We start from the raw sequence: 23,612 nt of genomic DNA on the forward strand, positions 1-23,612 counted from the left end.
CGCTGCCGTTCAGATGAGCGGGCACATTCTCTCACATTCATCACAATAAACATGCCCCACTCACTAGTGGCTTCCACTGCAGTTATTGTTTTCATATTTTGTGTGGAGCAGATTTCTGCTACTTTTCATCTTTTTTTTTTTTGGTTTTAAAGGGTCAATTCATCCAAATTCACATGTTTTTTTAGTTTTGATAGAGACTGTATTTTCTGTATTGAGTAGCTCCACTGACTCTTCTGTCAACATATGTTGTAAAACTGATTATAAAGACTAATAAAAACATGTTTGTTTTTGTTATTGCATACACTAACTATAGTCCTACTAATACTGGATTAACCAGTCTGTCACATATATCAGTATTAGAGTGTGAAAATAAAAATGTAAAAACAATATATTGGCTAAATTTAACATTAAAAAAGACTTTTGCTTTGGATTGCTTAATGCTTTTTTACCACTATGGCACAGTGTGACCACACACAAGGCAAGACAAATTGCCAGCAGCTCTGTGAGGCTTAAAGTACAGCAGCTAGTTAACCTCAGCTGATACTGAAGTGCACTGTAATGAAACATATCTTTAGCATTTGCTGTACTGTAATTTACTCTTATTTATCTCCAGCATCTGAGCTTATACAACATATGGCATAAGTCAATATCAGCCTGCTCTATTGATTTGTGCAACTGATGAACCAGTGCTTTAGACTCTGGTCTATCTGTTCTTACATCTGTAAGTCATCTTTAAGCAGGTGAATACACAACATCTCTTCTACTGGATCATGTTTACACAGAATAAACCATAAGGGAGTTTTGGGTATGAGAAATAAAGGTCATGTTCAGGTCACTGTGTCACTGTAAGTCATGTGACATGACATGATGTTGTTTGTGTACAGTGCTGCATTGTCTTTATCCTGTGTGCATGTTAGTGTGTTGTTAGGATACTAAATGTATGTGAAAGTGCTGATGGGACCCTGTAAAATCCCCTTTTTCTCAGCTTCAGTGGAAACTCATAGCTGCAGGAGAACAATCCAGTGTTCAGCCTTTGTTATGGCACCGCTCATTGTCCCTGGAGGTATGCTGCTGGTGTGTGTGTGTGTGAGAGAGTATTTGTACCTGTATATGTACATCTGGGCATGCTTGCTGCTTGGTATAAATAGCATGGGATGCGCGCTGGCCTGTGATTCTGTAGAAGACGATGGCTGTACCTGGACCTCCTCTACGCCTTCTGTCCCTGGTCCTACTGCTGCTGCTGCTGAGCAAGGCATCCCTGCCTGCAGCTGCATACACACTCTCCACTGCACAACATCAGCAGCACAAAATCCTTCACTTAGGTGAGTGCAAACACACAACTCAAACCACCAAACACGTGAACAGTGACTACTATTTAAAATTATTTAATTTGAATGTCTGCTCCCTGTGTTTGTGTGTGCCATGTCTTACCTCCTAGACTGGCCCAAGGATTGTGGTATGGCCTACTTCAAGCCCAACATGGCTGAAAGGATTGTATCTGGGAATGAAGCCAGACCCCACTCTTGGCCCTGGCAGGTGTCCTTGCAGGTAAATATGTCTTTGTATTAATGTGGCTCAGTGTTTAAGGTATCCAGATGTTTCTATTCAAGAGCATTGAATTAACAAGAAATTATCTCACAACTTCACATCACTGATAAGACCGCCTGGTTGTATCTCACAGGTTCGTCCCAGGGGAAGCAAAGAATACATTCATGTCTGTGGAGGAACTCTTATCCATAAGAACTGGGTCCTTACAGCTGCTCACTGCTTTCAAAAGTGAGAAACAGCCATTAAAGCAGAAACTCAAACATTAAACAACAAATTGGAGTTTGTTTTAATACGTAGTGGGGAAAACAAACATAAAGGCCTTACTGTGCTTCTGTGTGTCTCTCAGGGGTAAAGCTGAGGACGCTGGGAGCTGGAGGATTGTCCTGGGGAAGCACCAGCTGAAGCGATCAGAGACAGTGGAGAAGATTTTCCCTGTGAAGAGAATCTACCGGCACGAAAACTTCCGCTACCCCGCACACAGTGAGCTGGACTACGACATTGCCCTGGTGAAGGCTGGCACAGATATCCTCCCCTCAAACTTCATTCGCTACGCCTGCCTGCCGCGCAAGCAGACCAGCCTCCAACCGGGGCACTACTGCTGGGTGACGGGCTGGGGAGACACCCGGGGTGAGTAGCAGGGGATACAGAACAGTAAAGACGGGCAAACATCATGTAAGCAAAGGGATCCTATCTAAATTCTTACCAGCACCTGAACACCTACATCAAACAGTTAAAACACACATTCAGAGTGACTGTTGATGAAGTAAAACACTAAAGTCACAAGATCATCAGTCATTAGAATTCACAGTGTGGACTGTGAATGGGTTACCACAACACTAGGCTCGCAGAAATACTAAGAGAAACAAATCAAAATGCAGATTAACAAAATGTTGTCAAATATTTTTTAGGTGGGAAGGAGAACGTGTCTCTGGCAGAAGCCCTGAACCAAGCTCGTCTGCCCATCATTGACTTCAAGACCTGTCGGCAGAAGAAATTCTGGGGCGACCGTGTGCGAGACTCCATGATCTGTGCTGGGTTCAGAGACACTGAGGACCCACCTGCAGCATGCCAGGCAGGACAGACACACAATGCTGAAGGTCATGACAGTCATGTTTTCCTCCTCTACCATTCATATTTTTCCTTTTTCTTCCTCTTTCAGGGTGACTCTGGGGGTCCCCTGCTGTGTCAGGTTGGACGGGACCGCTGGGAGGTGCATGGCGTGGTGAGCTTTGGCCCCATCGGCTGCACTGTGGAGAACAAACCCAGCGTATTCACCCGTACTGCTGCCTACATCCCCTGGATTGAGGCCACACGCATCAGGGACTTCTTCCTGCACTGAGCACCAGCCTCAGCACTGACAACAAACATAAATGCTGCTTTGTTTCATGTCAGACTCTACACAAGACTCTCAACTATTTTTTTTTTCTACAGCCACTGTTCATTTCTGTCCAATAAGTGTTTTGTAACATCTTATTTTAGAGTATACACTCTACACTGCTCTGATTATGAACCTCATGAAATTATGACAGAGCACTGCATAGTATACACTATCCATCATCTTTTACATCCAGCACATTTATTGTGTGCAATAAAGTTGGTTAAAAGCAAAACTTATGTGAACATTTCCCATTTTTTTATTATAGTTTTTAATACATTGGGTTCTATGGAGACAAACCCCACAGTTTCAGTACAACTTTACAGTTATTCTTTCTGCCACAGTAAAACAAAACCCACTGCAGATATACTTCAATAAATACAAGAGTAGAACTGACTATAAGGCTTTGTTCTATGTTTGCATGTCCTAATTGAAAATATCTTCACTCTTCTACAACAGAAGAGTCTCAGTCCAGCATCAAAACATGAACACACTGCCATTCATCTGCTGAACCACTCACACCAGACGCCACAAGTCATCTTACAAATGAGCACATTTAACCCAAGTGCATTGGGTTTGCTGATTTCTAAACTAGCATCCATGAAGTCAATTAGGTCTCTTAAAAACAGTGATAAAACAAATGTCACACCTCTAAATAAACTCCTCACGTTACTGATTAGATCAGTGACAGGAATACCTCAGAAGATAAAGACAAATGATGAAAGGGGTGTTATAGAACAGTCCATATATGGGTGTTTCCAGTGGAATCTAGTCCATGTTTTCTTAGCTTCCTCAGACACATCTTTGAATGTGCAGGATGCTCTTGGAAAGTAAAGTGGCCTATAGGGGGCAAACTGGGGCCGCTGCATACTTCCCTGTAAAGCACACTGCATTTCACCAGAGCCTAATTCCCCTTAGTGCTGTGGTGGAAGGCTGTGTCCTGGAGATATATTTGGCCCTAATATGAAAGCAGATATGTGGAAGAAATGCTAGTATAGCCTGGAGGATGATGAGGATCCGGTGAGGTGGTCCCAGTTGTTGTAGACAGCATAGGCACCAGACAAGGCTAAACCAACTAGACCTCCACGGGCTACACCTTTTAATCCGCCTAGGAAAACACAGTAGTCACATAATGAGTGATAAAGCTGTCGATGAACAGAAAAACACACCAGTCATTTTCCTTAGCGGTATAAACACACGTGAAAACGAGAACAAATAATAATTCAAATAATTCTTAATACTTTAATTCAACCTAAGCTGAGTGGGGCTTCTTCTCAGTATCCCTGCTATTACCGTTCTTTCCTTCATGTGAAAACGTGCCTGCAAAGTAACTGCCATCTCCCACAGTTTCAGAGACATTTCTAGATGTTGAAACATGGTCAATCTTTTGGATGAGAAGATGTGAACCAGAATATTTCAACAAATCCAGCTGTTTTGTTTTCTAGTTAAAACACACATCAAAACAGTTACATCCAAAACAGTCGCAGCGTCAGGACAGATGTGCAACAGAAATAAATGCATACCTCCTGATTTAAAGAGCATCCCAGTTAACGTCCCAGCAGCCACTGTGTTGAGGTCGTCTTCTGCTCCTCTGGCCTTCTCTATCGCCACACCAAAAGCACTGTACAACAAAGCTGCAATGGCAAAGAAAATTCACAAGGTTTTATAAGAGACAGCAAAAATAGTAGGTATTGAAAAGAGCATAGCTCAAAATCCACAAAACGATCTCAATGTAACACAAGTAATGGAATTAGTTAATATGCTTACTGCAATTATGAGTCTACATTATTTTCCCATGACTTACCAACAGAGCCCAGAGTGTTGGCCCATGAAGCACCTTGTCTGGTCACCATGTTAAGAATCCTGGAGAGAGACAACAAACAATTGAAGATATGTGAGTGTATCCAGGTGTAATCCTGGAAGCGGTGTGAACACTGCTTCCATACTCACTGCACATTACGAGGTTTGGACCATGCCATGTCTCTGGTCTCTTTCAGGCCCATCCTGAGACCATTTAGAGCTCCAAGTGTTGCACCTGAATCCAAAACAGAGACAGATGCTGAGTGACACTTGGGTAAACAATATGTCTTTGCTGTACAAAGACAAACATCCAGGCCTCATTTTTGTGATGGCAAAAAATACTTTACATTTCTGTTTTAAAATGTACTAAAATGATTGTACAGTTCCTGATCAATTAATAGCTAATGCTCTTCAATAATATATTGAATTGTAAGCGTTAATGGTCCCTTACCAGTCATGCAGGAGCCTCCGATGGTGAAAAAAGCAAGTTCAAACCTTCCTCTTGTTTTATTGGCGCCTGTGGGTAGAATGAACTCATCCGTATCCTAACACACATTAACAAATGTTAGAGTCAAAATTTAAAAAAGCCCAATAATTCACCACAGAAACCCCACTCTGGCTTCAGCTCACCTGTATCAGGTAACGGGGGTCAACGTTGAGGTAAGGGGACAATGGGCTCATCCCAGTTACTGAATAGACACAGAAAACGTTGACATTAATTTGTAATCAGTGCAAACCGGGTTAATCTACAGGTGTACCGCATGGCACTTACATGGGACCCCGGAGAGCTCTGTGTTGGAGTATTCAGGTGACCCGCCTCCAAAGAGACTCCCGAGACCTGCTTTGACGGCCCCCGATCCTTGTGAGTTGTTGTCCATGGCTGTGAAAGACCTGAAGTGTCACCTGGCGAAAACCGGAGCCAGGAGGACCGAGCTAGGAGCGCTAAGTGCGTCCAAACACTCAAAACCCAGGACGAACCGATGAAAGACGAGCCGCTGAATTGACCACAACCAGCAGACAGTGTCCTGACAACAAATGTTTTGTATCCTCAGTTATGTTTCCGTGTGAATTGACGGGATTTTGGTTACAAATTATAAAACACAGCTTCTCATTCCGCTTGTGACCTCCAGCACCACGCTCTGCCGTAAAGCGAAGACCAATGCCGAGCTGTCGTTACGTCATCGTGACGTCTTCTTCTTCTTCTTCTTCATTGGTGTCTAATCATGCTGTCCATGGGTGCCTGTGAATCACTAAGTCAGGGAGAATCAGGCTCCAACACAGATGAAATTATTAAATGCTTCAGTTCCTCAAAGTAGAATATTCCCTTATAATATGTCATAATTATTCCAAGTAAATACACAACTGCTGTCAGAATGTGTATTTTTTATGTGTATTTTGCACCTATTTTTGCTTGTTTGTGTCTGTTAGTAGCAGCTGTTTTTTTTTTCATTTTCTTTGTTTTCTTTCTTTTCTTTCTTGTGGTTTTCTGGTTTTGATTTTGTAGACATCTAACTGATTTTGTAAATGAATTTAATTAATAAATTAATTTTCTGTCAGTCAGCTGTTTGTTATCACATAATTATTTTTGATGTGTTTTTTGGGGATGTGAAAAATGTGGTATTCCACTGTACACAGGGAGGCAGTAGAGAGCTGATATTCACTACAGATCAGTCAGAAGAGGGTCAAAGCTGCTGGTCTGGACCTCCTCAGTTGTCATTCTAATTAGTCTTGATTTAAAAGAAGGATTTAGTTAAATTTCTTCCCAGTCACGACAGATACATGCTGGACTGACACACTGCTCTATGCTTTACCCAGAGCTGGGTAAATACCTGCCATATGACGATACATGCTTCTCCACATTTCACACCTTCTGGGTACTTACCCATGATGCTACAGGGAGACAAGACAAGACCACACACACGCACACGTACACGCACATTTATGCAGCTCGGCTCCAACCATCTGCTGCTGGTCAAAGGGACAGAGACACTGAAGGAATTTAGTGTGTTGAATTTCACGAATAACAGAGCATCTTATTTGGATTCTGCCATTGTATGTGTGTATTCAGCAGAGGCCAAGTGGAGCGATGAAGTTTGCCATTGTTGCCCAGTGTGGGTGTTTTCAGACTCTCTGGCATGATCTGTGAGTTAGTGTTCTCTGTGTTACTGCCCAGTGTGCCCACTGTCTTTCCCACAATGCTCCATTCAGCCCTGGGCCTCTCTCTCTCTCTGCCTCTCTCTCTCTCAGACTGAGCTGCTACCCATTTTGTGCCTCTGGCTAATCATCATCATCATTGTCGGGCTGCAAACCAAATTTTCGGTTGTGGGATAAAATAGCTGTGATGTCATCTTTGTTATCTTTTTCAGCAACTCTTGTTTTCATCTTCTCCTCCTCCTCTCTCTCTCTTTTCTCTGTCTCTCTGAGCTCCCAAACACAAAAGACAGAGAGGCCACGACAGGACCCCAGTGTATGCTGGTTGTCAAGGAGACAAGGAGACAGTGTTGGTTCTTTAAACTGCCTCAGAGGGGTGTGTGGAGTTAGGGGGAGCTGGCCTTATTTACATGGGAAGAGAACAAGGGAGCGAGGGGTTTGAAATACAACTTTTGAGCCTTTTCCCTGCAGCTTATAGGACCTCACTGTTATTCGGCTAAAATCGTTCCGTTGCTGCTCGGTCATCAAATATTTACCAAGCAGAGGAAATCTCGAGCTGTTCATTATCTGGAGAACACCGTGCATACATAGCAATGTAAATCAACCTGTCTTTTCCTCTCACTTTTCTTCTTTTTCTCCCCCTCTGACACACACAAACACACTTTGACTGTAAACACTGAGCTCTGGGCCGGAGAGCTGGCAAAGGCGACTGCAGAATACATTACCAGATGCTTGAAAAGTGTTTCATAGTAGACTAGGAGAACAAGAATGAAAAAAGAAGGAACACAAAACTTGACTGAAAGCAGGAAAAATAGAGTACACACCCATCCAAGCACTCATGCACCCCCACCCATTTCGATCTCGCTTTTATTTTCTGTCTTTTGCTATCTCCACCCAGCGCTTCCACTCTGCTTCTTCCTGTCCAGAGGATTGTCAGTAGCGGTCACATTATGTCCTTTCTCTCTCTGTGATCAGGGGGTTGGGGTTGCAGCCACAGAGCAGGCTCAACTCCAAGCCTGAAGTTCAATATCACCCCTCAACTCCACAATGAAAGCAGGAAGGGCAGAAAGAGGACGAATGAGCCACCCACTGCTGCATTCACTGTGGAAAACCCCATGTAATTCTCTTTTTGTGTGTAAAATCTTAGATGTGAGAACTTTTACTTTTAACTTTATATATCAACAGTTTAAAAGGACAAAATTACCCACATAGCACTTTTTTATGATTGCATTAATGTTAAAAAAGTGTAACCTTAGAAAAAAAGTAAAAAAAAATGAGTATAATTAAAATAAATGTAGCTACATTAACATACGTAGGTTATTAGCAGGAGGTTTTCAGAGACTTCAGGGACAGACTGGGATCCTGTGGAATATTTACTCTGCAGATGTTTGAGGGCGAGCTTGCACAATCAATTTCCCTTCAATTCCCCAGCCATCTAGTGCTCCAGACCTGAAACTCCCCCCTTTTTTCTGTTATACATGTGCATGCCTTTGAGAAACCATGGTGAGCTGGGTGTGATTTCTTCTCTCTTATTACACACATCAATGTGTATAATGTCCACTTAAATAGCCGGGGAAGATGGAGAACGGACACAGAAAAGGAGAAGTGGAGAAAAAAAAAAACATGTGGCCTTTTCCCTGCATTTTGTCTGAAGTATCTGCTGGGTTTTTGTCCTCCGCCTGTGTCTAAGTTGATTAGTATGCAGAAAGGAAGCTGATTTGCATAATTAAGTGCTACAGAGAAAAAGCAACGAAGTTTGTTAGTTTTATAACTATGAATTTAATAGTGTACAAAGAGTTATTCCTGTTCAGAATACTTTAAAAGTTAAACATTCATTGTTCAGCACATCTTTCTTTTTGTTTTTCTTTTTTTTAGACACACATGTATTTTTAAAAGGAATCCAAAGCAGAGACAGATACCATTAAAGTGGTTAATAATCACAGAAGTGGTAACAGTTAGTAACCTACACTTGGCACTGAAGAGTAGATTAATGATGTACTACACTGTTAATTGTAACACTCATAGTATACAAAAGGCACAGAAGGCAAGCGATGCCGCCCTCAAAGGCTTAAGTTAATACAAGGAACATCAGAGACTCCAGTTATTCAGGACATTGAAGTTGATTACTATGACACAGGAAAGATAGTTTTACTCATCAAATTAATCTCTGTAATAAGGCGTAATATTCTTATCTGAAAAGGTCATTTAATGTTATTTTTCACGTACAAAATAGAATATAAAAATACATTATAAACTTGTTACAGATGTTATGACTTCATGATTTTTTTTTGTCAAGGCATCGGTTGGTTTGTGTGTAACTGTAAAACTGTACCACACCATCTTAAAAAGTGGACACACATGCAAAAATATGCATGGACAACTTCGTTTTCCAATAAAACAATCCAAAAAAAAAAAAAAAAAAAAGAAACGATATAACACTGTTCTCTTGAGGCATCTGAACCTCATATAAACATTTCAGACGTTATAGCTGGAGCTTCAATGCTGCATTGCACTTTCAGTTCAAATGAGCCACTTTCCTGGGACTAAAACTGGAACCAAGAAAAGGTTGGAAAGCCATAAAATGTAGATGATCAAAATTAAGCTGCAACACATGCAATGCTAATTCATCTGCATAAACCCAAATGACATAATTTCATGCTGGGAACAAACCCATGATGTAGTAGCAAAAGATTTAGGTGTGACATTGTTCTATCGCTGTCAATAAATAAAGGCACTATTGTTCAAGCTCATACAATACTGTAGTGTGAAAAAGTCAAAGGCATCGTTGTGTAAGTGTTCAAGACAGAAGAAGTGCAACCTTCCTTCAGTATGTGTGTATCTGTACTGTACAGGCCTGGCATTTACACTGTCTATGTCGACGTACTGATTTACTTTGGCATTTTAGACTCCAGCTTGTTATTTTTCCTCAACAAGCACCTGTTGCTTTATTGGTGAAAAAAAGCTTCTGCGCTGACAGGAACAAGAACATTTTTTTTTGTGTTCCTCATTCAAATGCATTAAGGGGAAGTAGAAACCATGCCACTTTGTCATTTTTAAAAGGTACACAGCACAAACTAATGCACTCTTTAAAAAAAAAGTGAGATTTTAAATGCAGCATTTGAATATTTGGAAGAAAATTATGTTATGCATATATGACCATTTTAACACCAATTATATGTAATGAAATCAATGTTGTATATTGGCCTAGAAAGAGCTATACTTTAAAATGTAAGTGAAAATCTGTTCGATAAAAGAGTAGTGCCCGTTGAGGAAAAATACTTAATACATCAACATATCTCTTCTTTCAGTTTAGTGTTTGGAGGGTTTCTATGCTGGATAAGTACAATTACCATCATTATCAGTTATAGTTACCATGTTATTAATAGAGTCATTATTATTGCATTACATGGACTGAGGGCAGGACAGCTCAGAGAGACAGCTTAGCACAACTAGGGATTGGTTTGGGAGCCCTTTGCCAGTATGGGCCCATCCCCAGTTGCCAGTGGTTGCAGGCAGCATCTTTTACATGTTTTAACTGTTGGAGGGTCATAACAAATTTTCAGACTGGCTTTGGAGTTTTGTGAAAAAGGCACGTTTGGTAAAGTTTAGGTTAGGACTCGGTGGAGGAGGTTTATTCCCATGATCGCTGTCGTCCTGTTGGTTGGTTAGACAGAAGCAGCCGGGTTGTTCCCAATGTGCTGGTCTCTGGTTGGCTGAGCTGGGGGAGTGGCAGGGCCGTGGGCCAATGAGCGCACCAGCAGGCAGAGATGGGTGGGTCATCAGTGGGCGGAAAGGTCAGAAGGTCAAGGGGTCATGGGTTAGTTGCCGTGGCAGCTAGAGTTAGACGGACAGAGACGGACAGACGTGGAAAGGAAACAAAAAGGGCACATAAAAGGGGACATAAAAAGAAAAAAGATAGAAGAGAGATTAGTGTCAGCTAGTGGCGTCAGGATGACAACAAGGCAGAATCTACTGCACTCACACCACATGAGGGGCATTACATAAGAGCTGCACAACACCTCCATGAGCCCGGTATAACCATTCACAAAGACTTATGTCAACCACTGGGTGTTGACATAAGGAATGGCTGGTTAGCAATACTCACATGTGCTCATGATGGTGTGTGCAGGGCTACGTTTTAGGAGACACCCCTCCTGTCGTGTGACTGCTGCTATAGTGATACTACTCATGCTAGCTGGGCTACATCTAGCACAGACAGACAGTGAAACCATGGACAGAGAGGGAGACAGCATGGTTTCATGTGGGTGAGAGAGTGACCTTTATGTCCAAAGAAAAGTGTCTGGGCCTCAGAAATACTTTCACTTGCTGACAAGTAGAGCTATTGTTTAGCAGCAGGCGTAGGATCTCTGTGATTAACAGATTATTATGGTTTGATCTATTTGCTACGAAGTATTAGAAGAGCACCTAATGACTAGAGTAAGCAAAGAGGCACCATAAGAGACAGCGATGAGAGGTTAAAAGATGGTGATTTTAGAGGGACTTAAGAAACAATTTAACAATAGACAGACTAACTACAAGAATTTAGAGGCTTTGGTTTTCTTTAGAGACTTTTTTCAATAGTCATCTTTATTGCCTTTTAGTGTTTTTTGTCCATCGTGTACAAGAGCACCACTGCTCACACACACACACACATATATTGTAGCTAGCTAGTCCATTTCTATTGCATAAAACAGTCACAAGGCCTGTGAATCGAAAAGGTCACCTCATCTTAAATACACAGAGCAAAACACTGCCTTCATTGCCACCTTCACAGTGACTAAAACAGTAGTAGCTACACACTTTGAATAAAGTTTGAAGTTTACATGGAGATATTTCATCTATAAAAGCATACCATAAAAACAAAAATAAAAATTTACAAACTAAAAAAAAAACTAAAAAAAAAATAACTACAAGTATTTCCAAGCGATCTTGTTCCATAAGCTTCATATAAGCACTTAAATCCTTAAAATCCCTATATACAAATTTATTTTGCAGCTAAATACATGGTAACAGCACCACTCTGGCTAGGAAACATATGAAAGATGTAAACAGCCCCAATGATAAAGTCCAGTGGGCGACTGATAAGACCACAAACAACAGTATTTCATATAAAAGAGCTTGTAACACAGACTTCAGTAGTTATCACACGCTGTGTTTTAGTAGTAAAAACCAAAGATCATATTGGCTTGAATGACCTTCAGACAAACAATCATTATTACTTTAAGTGTCATTGGGCACAAACAGGATTTAATTAATAATAAAAAATACATTTGTGGAAATCTACTGGAATGAAATTGGGTATAAATAAACTTCCCACAGTATTTGTAGGGTCAAAAGTAGTAGTGAAGACATAAACAACAACAAACGTTTCTGAGAGAAGACTCCAAATCCACAATCACAAGAACTGAGTCACATGAGTGGAGCGATCCACTCTGGCCTGCAAGCCGTCCAGTTTATCTAATAGGCGAGCAAAGATAACCGCTGCAGCTGTCACCCCTAACATGGTTCCTCCCAATCCGCTCACTTATTTCACTCTCACTGCAGCAAATACTGTTTCACATTTTAAAGTGAAGCTGCTCCAGCGTGTGACCTTTCGTCTGACACAGTTATCTCTTTTTTTAGTCATGCCCTATTACAGACACATGTAAACTGAAATTGGTCCATTGGTCTGCATGCATGCACACACACTAACACACGCACACACGCACACACACACACACATATACATAAAGTGGCTGGTGAGCTAACTAACCTCTGTCTGTGGTCACTACCCTTTGGTAAGGATGGATTCTCTTGTCGTGGCGTCGTACCTTAGTGGTCATGGCACCTGCTAACAGCCATCGATATCGCCAAAACAGAACACAGAAGGTTACTCATCAGAAAGACATCAAACAGTCTACCCATGGCACCAACATCAGGTGAAACCAGGAATTTACAAAGTGTTCAAGGCTGAGGGTGAAAATAAGCAAAAACATCTCGCTTCTAAGAGACAGAATTTTTTGTTGTTTTGTGGTCTTCTGTTCTCTAAAGAAAATATTAATCTTAACCACTAATTTCTCACTAAGCTTCACTAGTAGATTCAACATCAGCTGTAAGCAAAGTCACTCTATAGCTCTGTGATCAAAATAGGCTTTAACGTATATTAAATCACAAACAGCAGCACTAAAATAGCTATGGATTCACTAAAATGTGTTAAAATTACAAGCAGAAGCTGAACTATTAAAAAAAGTTAAGTTGCTGTCACACCACAACACTAGTCTGCTAATACAAAGAAGAAATTATCAGGAATGGACACTTCACTACAGAATGACTGTCGTGGAATCTGTCATCCTAAAGTATGAGCAAACGTGGAGTGTTTGCTTTGTGGGACAAGTATGGAGGAGTGGGGGTCTCGGCAAGCCAGTCCGTGTGTGTGCTAGGAAGGGTTGCTATCGCTTAGCCTTTGGTTGGGAAAGCCATACCTGTGAAAACACAGGAAGAAGGGACTGTTAGCCCAGCAATGAGCTTCAGCATTCATTTGTATATGTTGTGGATGTATTACAAGAGCTGGATATGACAGCCAATTTTCCCAGTGGCAAACTGTGGTACTGTGCTAAGGAATTCTGCTATTGGCCTTGGTTATTAAGATGTAATTTAAACATAGAAGTTATGGTACTAGAAAAAAGTAATGTATAGAAAATTACAGAAGGTACATATTAGCACAAAACTGTGAAATGCAGAAGCTACAGAAAATGCCAGTGCACTTATATTTGTCTTCTTTTCTCTGACCGAGTCAATTATCCACTTGCAAACTATATGTAAGGCCTAGTGGGAAGAAGGTCAACGCCTCGCCTGGATAAAATGAAGTAAAACATATGCTCAGGCCTCTGGTTGCATTTGGCATTAAATCATGTTAAAGCTTAAAGATGATTTTTGTGCATGATGTCACCTAATGTGAAGACTATGTGAGGAACCTGACAGCAAAAGTTTTTGGTGTATCTTGGTGAGCCAATTTCATTGGAGTCCAATATTCAGTTCTCATAATACATCCATTGACTACATATGAAAGTGGTGAACTTTTAAATGTATATACCTAATACTCCAGTTGAGTCAATTGGGTATTCCAATATGGAGGGCGTGAGTGTGTATGGATACTCATAGGGTGTGTAGATTATTCCAGATTCGGGCCCTTGTTGCACCAGCGCTGGGTGCGGATTGGCTCCTGGCACAAGGGTGGAGCTCTGGATCTGGCGAATCAGAGGCATGATGGTCGGCGTGGTGACGGGGGCAGGGTTGCGCAGGGTGGGTGGCAGGACGGGTGTCGGGCCGGTGATGATCCGAGGAGCCTGAGGGGTGGCTAGCGGGAAGGCGGCAGTGGCTGTGCAGCACACAAACATACAATAATGCAAGTTATGTGCACACCCACATGCAATTGCACACAAAGTACACACACATACAACAGACAGGAAAGAAGAGGAAAGGACAAACAGTCTATTTAACAGTAGAAACAGAGGCATTGTTCATATGTACAGTGGACTCCTGTACCGAGACTCCTTTGTCACCCACCAACCCTCCTCCAAATGGTAACTATGATTTCATTCTTACGCGTCTTGACATTGGCGTCTCTGTAGGTCCCATTGAGAATGGCCAGCTCCATCAACTGCATTTTCTTCAGGTTGTCCTCCCCCTCAGCCTACACCAACACATGCAAGCACAGCAGCTTAGCTTAGCCTGAGCTGTCACTCAGCCATCTGACAAGCAAATGGATTAACTATTGTGAAAGTCTGGTCAAAAAGTCAGAAATCATTATAAAACTATAAACAATAATTAGAATTAAATTTTAATGTTTTCTAAAAGGAATTAATGTCTGGGCGTTTCTCTTGTATGCACTTTGTTTACAGTGTCTGTAACAGAGTTGACCAGACCTTGAACACAGCCGCCCGTCCGCAGAGGACATACTCGGTATCAAAAGTGTTAGCTTCTTAGCTCGTGTTACAGCTTGGTGAAATGCTTGACTGATTTACAGTAGGAAAGCAAGGTTGGTCGGGTTAAACTAACACATATCATTAACTCCACCCGCCACACAAACACATGCACAAACATAGGTTAACAGGTGTTCTGCTCATGATTGACTATATACGCTTCTTACACCTTCAGGGTTGGTTGATACCACGCTGTGATTGGAGCAGGAAGTAACGGCTGATTGCTGCAATAGCAATCCCCCTGCTGGTCTTTTCAGTACATTCCTATTGTTTCAAATAATACGGAGGAAAAAAAAGGAAGGAGCCTTGTGATTTGTGTGTCAAATGGGAGAATTTAAATAGTGGGTGTCCCTGGGTCTATATAACCATGTGTGTGCAATGTTCCAGTGCATTTCTTATTTGTGGTTATGTTTCTATGTCTGTTTGTGTGTCTGTAGGGGGAAGTAGGTGGGCCGGAGAATGTGAGAAATGTTGAGGAGTGCAATCAAAATGTCCTCTTGTGTGGACAACAACAACAAAAAAAAAACCCAGGGAGAAAAAGTAATACTGTAGCAAGTAGATGGGAATGAAGTGAGTTGTGAACGAGTGAATGGAGTGATGGAGTGGGGAGAACGAGTGAACAGACTCGCCATTCATTCCCTCAGCCTTTCAAACAACCCGGGGTTACCATGGAAACCCCTTTATGCGTGGTCCCTAATTACCCTAACCCCTTACACATAGTCTCTCATACACACAGAGACACACACACAAAACACAAAAAAGACACAAACACACACACTTTTTGGACTGACAATCCCCTTCCCCCTTCCATGCATACCAACACAGCAAACACTCATCCAGTCACACGCAGTTTTTCCATCAGTCCAGTCCATAATATTTGATGTGAGGGGTTTAGGACTCATACTCACAGCGGGTACGAGAAGTTTCTTGACCTCGTTGATGGCCCGCTGGAGTTTGATCTTGGCCCGGTTGTGTGTGTCCTCCACTGTGATCAGGACATGAAGGTCCTCGCTGAGGTGCTCCCAGTTGGGCTTCCCTCGGTTCATCTCCTCCTGAATCACAAAAACATTTTAAAAGCTTAGTCTGAATGCAGCACACAAGCTGGGCCCAATTCTGCAAAGTGGGAACAGGGTTCTCTTTTCTTCTTGTTTGGCCAAACAAGACGTTTGCTTCGGTTTTTAGCCCTAAAACTACACACACACAAACACACACCAAGCTCAAGGTTGTGTAATGCAGTTTTGGAGGTGTTATCAAACTCATGATATAACTTGCTTACACAAGTTTGGTGTTGCATTTTATTGAAACGTTCTGCAGATTATTTCTGCAGCATCTCCTACAATCTCCTCCCTTGTACCACTTCTGTCACAGCATTCAGTTTCTTTATTCCTTCATCTCTTCCTGTCAGTTGCTGAGTGCTGAAATAATTAGTCAGTCAATTGATATTCAGATGCTGATTCAATGACACTGGCAGCATTAATGACAAATCATTTACTAAGTCATTATCAAGTAAAAATATCAAATGCTGACACTGGTACTGCTTGCACTGTTAGTCTCCTCTTCACATCAAACAGATGCACATAGTTGCTGTTTTTGATAACTGTGTTCAATGTAGTTCTAAAAACACCAAGAAAGCCTGGATTCATTATTTTTCTGTTTTTCATTTCAATGATATTTTTTTATTAGCTAGCTATTTTAGCTGTTTTGTTTAGCCATGCTAACTCTATAAGGCAGCATTTTGATCCACACTAAAATATTTCAGCAACATTTGGATGGATTGCCATGAAATTTGGCCCAGACGTCCATGTCCCTGTCAGGATGAACTGTCATGACTCTGGTGTCCCTGAGCTTTTCCTCTAGTGCCATCATTAGGTTAAACTTGTACTGTGTCCAACACACCAAATCTGCTTTTTTGTTTGCTGGAAGTCGAATGACAAGACTCATATCCGTCCATTAAATATGAAGCTCCAGCCAGGAGACAATAAATAAAAACACCTTCCCAAAAGTGACAATTCAACATTCACACCAACGTCATGCCATGGCTGCACAGCTGGGTTTGCTTCTCTTTCTATCTCTCTTTTCTTATTTGTTACAGGTTTCAGTCGCTTTTCATGTGAACAACCGAGTGCAACACCATCAATGTCTTGACTATCTGAAAGACAATGCATGCAAAGTTATTTTAAACTTTATCACAATCTCCTTCTCTCTATGATGGCCAGCTTTTCACTATGCCTTCCAGTGTGACTGTTCAGACCCACTATCAACACTTTTAATTTCCAATATTCAATCACAGCCTGGCTTACAAACTAGTACTCTTTGGGCATAACCCAATATGCTGCAACTATTTCTAAACTGGGCTACCTATTTCCTCCTGCTTCCAGTTTTGATGCTAAGCTCAGCTAACCATGGTATGCCTGTTATGTTTTTCACAGACAGATATTAAAGGGGTACTGATCTTCTCTAATTCTCAACATGAAAGCAAATACATTTATTTCTAAAAGCTGTTGACATTGCTGTAGTCGTACAATTTATAACCAGAAAATGTTAACAGCTTAATGAAAGTATCTGTCAGTTGCAGCCCAGTTAAAGCTGAAATTATGAATCTTTCTCAGTGTGGTGGGAGATTGAATTCCCTGTGGATGTTTTGTCAAGTGAGATGTATCATTTTGAAGAACACAAAAAGTCAACATCTTTCTCTCTTCTCCCCTGCCGCCTCCCACTGTGTCTCTGTTTTCCTTCCTCTCTGTCTCTGTGTGTCTCTCTCTCTCCCTGTGAGGGCGTGTGGGGTAGGGAATGTTCTGGAGAGAGGGGAGGGGGGTGGAGGAATGCTGGACTTGCTCCACCTGCCGTTTGGAAAGCTTGAGCTGACTCCGTCCAACAGCAGACACCAGGGGAGAGGAAGGGAGGACAGATGGACTGAACACCAGGACAGGAGAAAGAAACCAAGCACCAAAAAGTAATTGTGGGGGAAGGACAGATAGATAGATAGATAGATAGATAGATAGATAGATAGATAGATAGATAGATAGATAGATAGATAGATAGATAGATAGATAGATAGATAGATAGATAGATAGATAGATAGATAGATAGATAGATAGATAGACAGACAGACAGATAGATAGATAGACAGATAGAGAGATAGACAGACAGACAGATAGATAGACAGACAGATAGATAGATTGACTGATTGATTGCAGAGACTTGGAAGGGAAGATCCGAACACTTAAGTCTGTATTGTAAATATGAAGCCACAGTTAGCAGTCAGTTACCTTAGCTTAGCATAAAGACTTGAAAAGGGGGGAAATAGTGAGCCTGGGAACAAAAGGTTTTCAGTGTATTGTGAACAGGTGAAAAAACTCCTGCAGCCCATTAAAGAGCCATAAATACAGCTGGGTTGACCAGGGAATGAGAAGATGTCTGCGAGTGGGTTTCCTGCTGTGTGTACCTTCTTCTTGTCTCTCATGGAGCCTTTTCCTCGCACCATAATCTTGCAGCCGGTCTCTGCCTCCAGCTGTTTCGCTGTCAGTCCACGTGGACCCAGAATCCTTCCTACAAAGTTGAACTACAGAAAAGAGCAAAACACACTGATTGAAACACTGGCCTGAAGGAAGACAGGACACATGTTACATCATCAGCGTCTTTTTGTTTTACAATGTGTGTGTATTTACATGTGCTGTGAATGAGTCTGCTTTGAGGTTTGTGCATCTGTGATGTGTTTGTGTTACTAAGAGAGACAAAAATAGCTCATTATATGGGTGCTGGCTGGTGCATGACAGGACAGCGTCGTTCTCTTAACCTTATCTGTCACTGCGACTGAGTGATTAACTAGACAGCTGCCCCTGTGTGTGTACGTGTGTGTTTGTGTATGTGTTTCTCTGCCACTATCTCCGTGTCTCTGCTTCTCTAATGACATTTGTCCAGCCTTTTCCAGTCATTTTACCCCACTGAAGTTTACCAAAGTTTATCCAAATGTTCACTTCTGTAGGAGTGACAACACATTCGCTGTGGCTTCTAGGATGACCCTCGACTCTCACCAACACACACAAACCCAGATACAGGAACTGCTGTTTAAATTTAACCTTCATCTCAACCGTTTTCCAATGCATTCCTCTGCGTGTGTGTGTCCTGTTATCCTCCTGTCATGTGAGTGAGGACAGCCTGTCATTGTTCTCAGTGATTGGTGAGGTGATGCATGGAGAAAATCATGTGAGCCGTTCAATCTGTATCAACACAACTCATATTGAAGTGCTTAACTGTACTTGGCGTGAGCAAGAATGTGCTGCATGGGAAAGTCTGTTCACTGCAGTACACTTGTCTTAAATCCACCTTTTTAAGCTCTTATAAATATTTATGGTGTAAACTTGGAGCTGAAAATTGTGTTATGGCGAGTGAACATTGCTTTTAGGTAAACAAAACTTCATTTATTCTGAATCTCACATATTAGTCTAAATGATCCATTTTATCTTATTGGAAATACTGGCCAAGAATAATTATTGATTTATATTAAGTCGAGATTACATCACTGGGTGTGACCACTGATGATCTCAGAATGAAATCAGCTTTTAGATAAAATGTAAAGCAAAAGTCCTGAGATTAAAAAAAAAAAAACTGTTTTTGATGGGAGCCCTTCTCTAACTAAGAGGAGACAAAGTCACGGTGAAAAGCAAACAGAGACTTTTCCGAGAGGTCAAAGTTCGTGGATTTGTCGACTCACATCAGGGTACTCTTTGACAGGCACGTAGAGCTTCTCCTGCAGCTGAGCCACGGGGCCGATCGCTTCGGGAAGCTCCTCCATGTCCCGCCCGTTGAACATGCCGCCGTTCAGTGTGTCGTTGTACATGTCCTTCCGTACCCTGCCAATTTCTTCAGAGACAGGGAAAGGCAGAGATAAATTGAATAAACTGAAATGAGGACATGCATGAAAATGTCTTTGAGGAACAAGTTTCACATTTCTTGTGTCCGTTTGTTAGGTTGATGACTCACTATCACCAGGAGGCTCTGAGTGTAACATAGGACAGACAGACAGACAGACAGACACAGACAGACAGACACAGACAGGCAGGCAGGCAGGCAGGCAGGCAGACAGACAGACAGACAGGCAGGCAGGCAGGCAGGCAGGCAGGCAGGCAGGCAGGCAGACAGACAGACAGACAGACAGACAGACAGACAGACAGACAGACAGGGAAACATCATGAGCATTTAGCACCACAATGTAGAATCTAACCATTGAATGCTTTGCAATCAGGCCTCATCTATTACTGATAGTTTCTCTGTGTGTTATTGTTTTCTCCAACACAGTTTCACCAGATGGCAAAAACATACATACATAGATGTTAGTGGGAGTACAATGACTTATTCTGCCCACCAGTGTCTGTATCAGTACATTTTGCATTTCATTTTCTTAATCAATAATTATTATATATATAAAATGTTAAATAGAAAATGAAAATGCTAATATTTTCCAGGAATGCTTTTTGATGTTTTCAAATATCTTGTTTGTTCAAATAAATGTCCAAACCCCCAGAGAGATAAAATAAATACATTTAAAATATAAAGGCAGCAAATTCTCACACTGGAGAATCTGCACACAGAAAGACTTTGGCATTAATCTGCTGATTACTAAATTAATTTACGAATTGTTGCAGCTCCAAAAAGCAGAGAAATATACTACACTTTTCCAGTCTGGATTATCAAGAGTCATGTCTGAAATTTACTGTCCATTTGGAGTAAAAAAACAAACATAACCAACTGATTTGGGAATTGAGATCAACTTTTCAAGAGGTCAAATTTTTGGCTTAGGCTTGGTGCAGATGTGGGGTCATAAATGACACCATGTTTGTCTGCCTGTCTGTTTGTTTAGGGCTGTTTCAATGACCTATGCTAGACTCTGATGCCTTTCTAATGACATGTTAGCACAATAATAACTGACTACTGTGCCACACAAACCCATGCGCAACACATACACACAGATCCATGGTTTGAAATCGTACACACACACACACACACACACACACACACGGCAGAATAACCGCCTTGAGGCACAAATATCATCTGACCTAAGCAGGCTGACAGGCATGTCTCCCAGCCATGAGAGTGATAAGTCTGACCATAATAACTACACTAGGATGCTATAATTACAGCCACAGCCACAGTGACAGCGATGATCCTCTAATAACCTATTCTGACCTGTTACAGACCAGAAGTGACTATTAAAAAAAACATACACACACAAACACAGTCGAGCAGGACTTTTTTCACACTTGACTAAAACAGAGAGCAACTTGCTGGAGAAGAACGAGAAGTGAAAGACGAACAAGAGTCCAAGGAGAGAAAGATAAAGGGGGAAGCTTTAGCTGGCCTTATCTTAACACTTTGACTTGTCACAGGTTTATATATAGACTGGACCAGACTACTGAGCGTCCTAATGTGCCACAACCATACACCCTGACAATATGTGTGACTGGCAGGCTTTCTTATTACCCTGTCCAAACTTTTTTGGTACACAGCCCTTATGCCTGAGCGCCTTGTCCAGATAACTCAGGCAGAAGATACAGCCAGGCTGAAAACGGCCATGGTACAATGCCTTTCATTCTGACTGTGTGTGTCGAGGTATCATGTGTGAGGGGAGGAATATGCTCAGCTGTCCGTCTTCAACATGGACACAACAAGAGATGTTCAGTTGTCCTATTTGTTTGTAAAGGTCTACAGGTATGAGAACAGCCATGTTGCATCATGGGACTTGTTACAGAGCACAAAGTATGGGCCCTGGTTATCCTGATGTGCAACAGTAGCAACAACAGCCCTTGGTAGCTTGTAGCAAGAATAAGACATTCAAAAGGAGACACTGAACCTACCACACCATGCCAAATTGCAATGCTGTAATGCCTGTTACAGCTTTATTGTTATTTCAAAACTACTTGCAAGATTGTTTAGTATCAGCAGATGAAGGCCACTGTTGGACAGAAAGCTGTACACAGCTTCAAATCAAATATTTTACAGAGTGACATGCTCTCGTTCCTGCTCAGGGATGGGCTGCAGCATTCACATAAGCCTGCGCATTAGGTCACTGGGAAAGACTAACAACTGTCTGTTTGTTCCCATCACCAACTGAATGTGTGTGTGAGAGAGAGAGAGAGAGAGAGAGTGTGTGTGTGTGTGTGTGTGGGACAGAGAGCCCTCATCTGCTGCTCTCAACAAATTAAAAATGCGACTTAAGGCAATGGACATCTTTTTCACATGTCAGGTTTTTAGAGCATATTTTATTCTGTTTCTGTGAATTTACAGTCACAGCTTGATTAAAGTAACTCAGTGAAAAGTCAATTCTAGTGTTTAATGATTTATCATGCGCATCTTCCTGTGTTGGATGGGATTTCATTAGTGTCACGTCTCCCAGGAAACACTGAGGAATTCCTGCACTTCATTATTGAATAAAGTGAGTTAATAAATTTTACGTTTACAATCATTGCCACTCAAAGTCAGTGTGCGCAGCCACCAAAATCATCGACCGAGTTGCACAAAGTAAGGCCGAGTTACCTTCATCCAGCAGCCGCTCCAGATGCGTAAAGATGCCGCTGAAGTTGGGCAGGGAGCTCATCACCTTCCTGTCGTTCATCAGCTGCATTAGATAGTCCGGATTGGACTTGGGTCTCTCCTTCACCTCTGTCTCCCCGACCATGGCTTTTGCTTCTACAATAAAGTGACCTGGCGAAGTCGAAAACTTGTGGGAAAATTGTTTAATTTAAAAAAAAAAAAAAAAAAAAAAAAAAAAGAAACACGCCACGAAAAGCGACGCGAGGACCCCACGGAAAACCACCGGCCTCGACCCGCTGAAGCGGCTCAAACTCAAAGCTCAGCTCCGGTCAAATCGACTGTCTTTCGGTTAACGTTTTCGTAAGTGAGCCCTCTCTGCTTCCAAACGGGTCCCCCTCCGTCCGACTCTGTCCAGACTTTGCAAAAGTTCCTATTTGCGGGGACTTCGTCTCTGTTTGACACTTTACCCGACTCCGTGCACTTCTTCCGCGGCTACTGATCTACCATCGGCTCGTCTCCTGCGCCCGGATCCTCCGCTCGGGTCCTCCCGGTGTGTCGGTATTCTGCAGAGGGGATCGACTCTATCATATGATTACAGTATAGCAGCAGCACAAGTGGGCTGTCGGGAGCGCGCCGCGCATAACTATGAGAGGGGAGGAGGCTCGTCCCCTCAACAGCCCCTCTTAGCCCACCCCCCTCCCCCGCCTAGAGTCTCCACACGAGCACGCACACACGCAACATCCACAGGATAACAATATAACAGCTTTGCATAGGTATGCACACCTGTTCTGCAACAACTACTGTCCATCACTTGTGCTGTGAACGCTGCGTGTGCGTGTGCATGAGTGTGCGTGTGTCTGCGTGCAGGTGCCTTCTAGTGCTCGACTTATACTGTGCTAACTGTATCTACTACTGTGGTATTTCAGTTTGCAGCTACTCTGCACGGCTCTATGTCACAGGGGATATTGTGCTTCCTACACCAAGTGACTACCAGGAAGTGTTCAGGTCCCATACTCTAAAGGCCTGCAGGATCCTGAGTGGTCAAGGGGCCAGAGACACTGTATGAAATGAGGCCCCACCTCAATGAATACTGCTTACATCTTAATACTTCAATGATTATAATAAAACATATGAAACTGGCAGAGGCCAATGAGGACGTTTATTTTGATACATTTAGCAGTAAATACATTTATGGTGTATTTAAAATGCAGACTTTTACTTATGGCGGAGTAGTATTATAGATATTG

At 42.1% G+C, this 23,612-nt stretch overlaps 3 protein-coding genes across 7 annotated transcripts; 1 reads left to right on the plus strand and 2 right to left on the minus strand.

The window, feature by feature from the left end:
• The first annotated feature begins 1,186 nt into the window (after positions 1-1,186).
• Positions 1,187-2,887, plus strand: LOC113135716 (elastase-1). The gene is made up of 6 exons (XM_026315942.2): positions 1,187-1,322; positions 1,439-1,548; positions 1,682-1,776; positions 1,895-2,175; positions 2,457-2,620; positions 2,708-2,887. Exons 1-6 carry the CDS (start codon positions 1,187-1,189, stop codon positions 2,885-2,887), a joined length of 966 nt encoding a protein of 321 aa, XP_026171727.1.
• Positions 2,888-3,159: 272 nt separating this feature from the next.
• Positions 3,160-5,879, minus strand: timm23a (translocase of inner mitochondrial membrane 23 homolog a (yeast)). The gene is made up of 7 exons (XM_026315456.1): positions 5,496-5,879; positions 5,354-5,412; positions 5,175-5,268; positions 4,874-4,958; positions 4,728-4,786; positions 4,447-4,557; positions 3,160-4,031 (listed from the first exon to the last, which is right to left on the minus strand). The coding sequence occupies exons 1-7, from the start codon at positions 5,599-5,601 to the stop codon at positions 3,913-3,915; spliced, it is 633 nt and encodes a 210-aa protein (XP_026171241.1). The 5' UTR covers positions 5,602-5,879; the 3' UTR covers positions 3,160-3,912.
• Positions 5,880-9,057: 3,178 nt separating this feature from the next.
• qki2 (QKI, KH domain containing, RNA binding 2) lies at positions 9,058-22,996 on the minus strand. Of its 5 annotated transcripts, none has more exons than XM_026315241.2 (9): positions 22,369-22,996; positions 19,550-19,698; positions 18,281-18,397; positions 15,744-15,887; positions 14,459-14,546; positions 13,947-14,231; positions 13,336-13,359; positions 12,627-12,704; positions 9,058-10,708 (listed from the first exon to the last, which is right to left on the minus strand). In XM_026315241.2, the coding sequence occupies exons 1-9, from the start codon at positions 22,508-22,510 to the stop codon at positions 10,686-10,688; spliced, it is 1,050 nt and encodes a 349-aa protein (XP_026171026.1). In that variant the 5' UTR covers positions 22,511-22,996; the 3' UTR covers positions 9,058-10,685. The 5 variants fall into 5 exon arrangements, 4 of the variants coding, with proteins under 4 accessions (XP_026171026.1, XP_026171027.1, XP_026171029.1 ...); XM_026315242.1 differs by having other exon boundaries at positions 12,627-12,701; positions 22,369-22,510; XR_003296157.1 differs by lacking the exon at positions 13,336-13,359 and having other exon boundaries at positions 12,627-13,335; positions 22,369-22,510.
• Between the last annotated feature and the right edge of the window lie 616 nt (positions 22,997-23,612).

Source organism: Mastacembelus armatus, chromosome 19 (assembly GCF_900324485.2).
Source record: "Mastacembelus armatus chromosome 19, fMasArm1.2, whole genome shotgun sequence".
Taxonomy (NCBI): domain Eukaryota; kingdom Metazoa; phylum Chordata; class Actinopteri; order Synbranchiformes; family Mastacembelidae; genus Mastacembelus; species Mastacembelus armatus.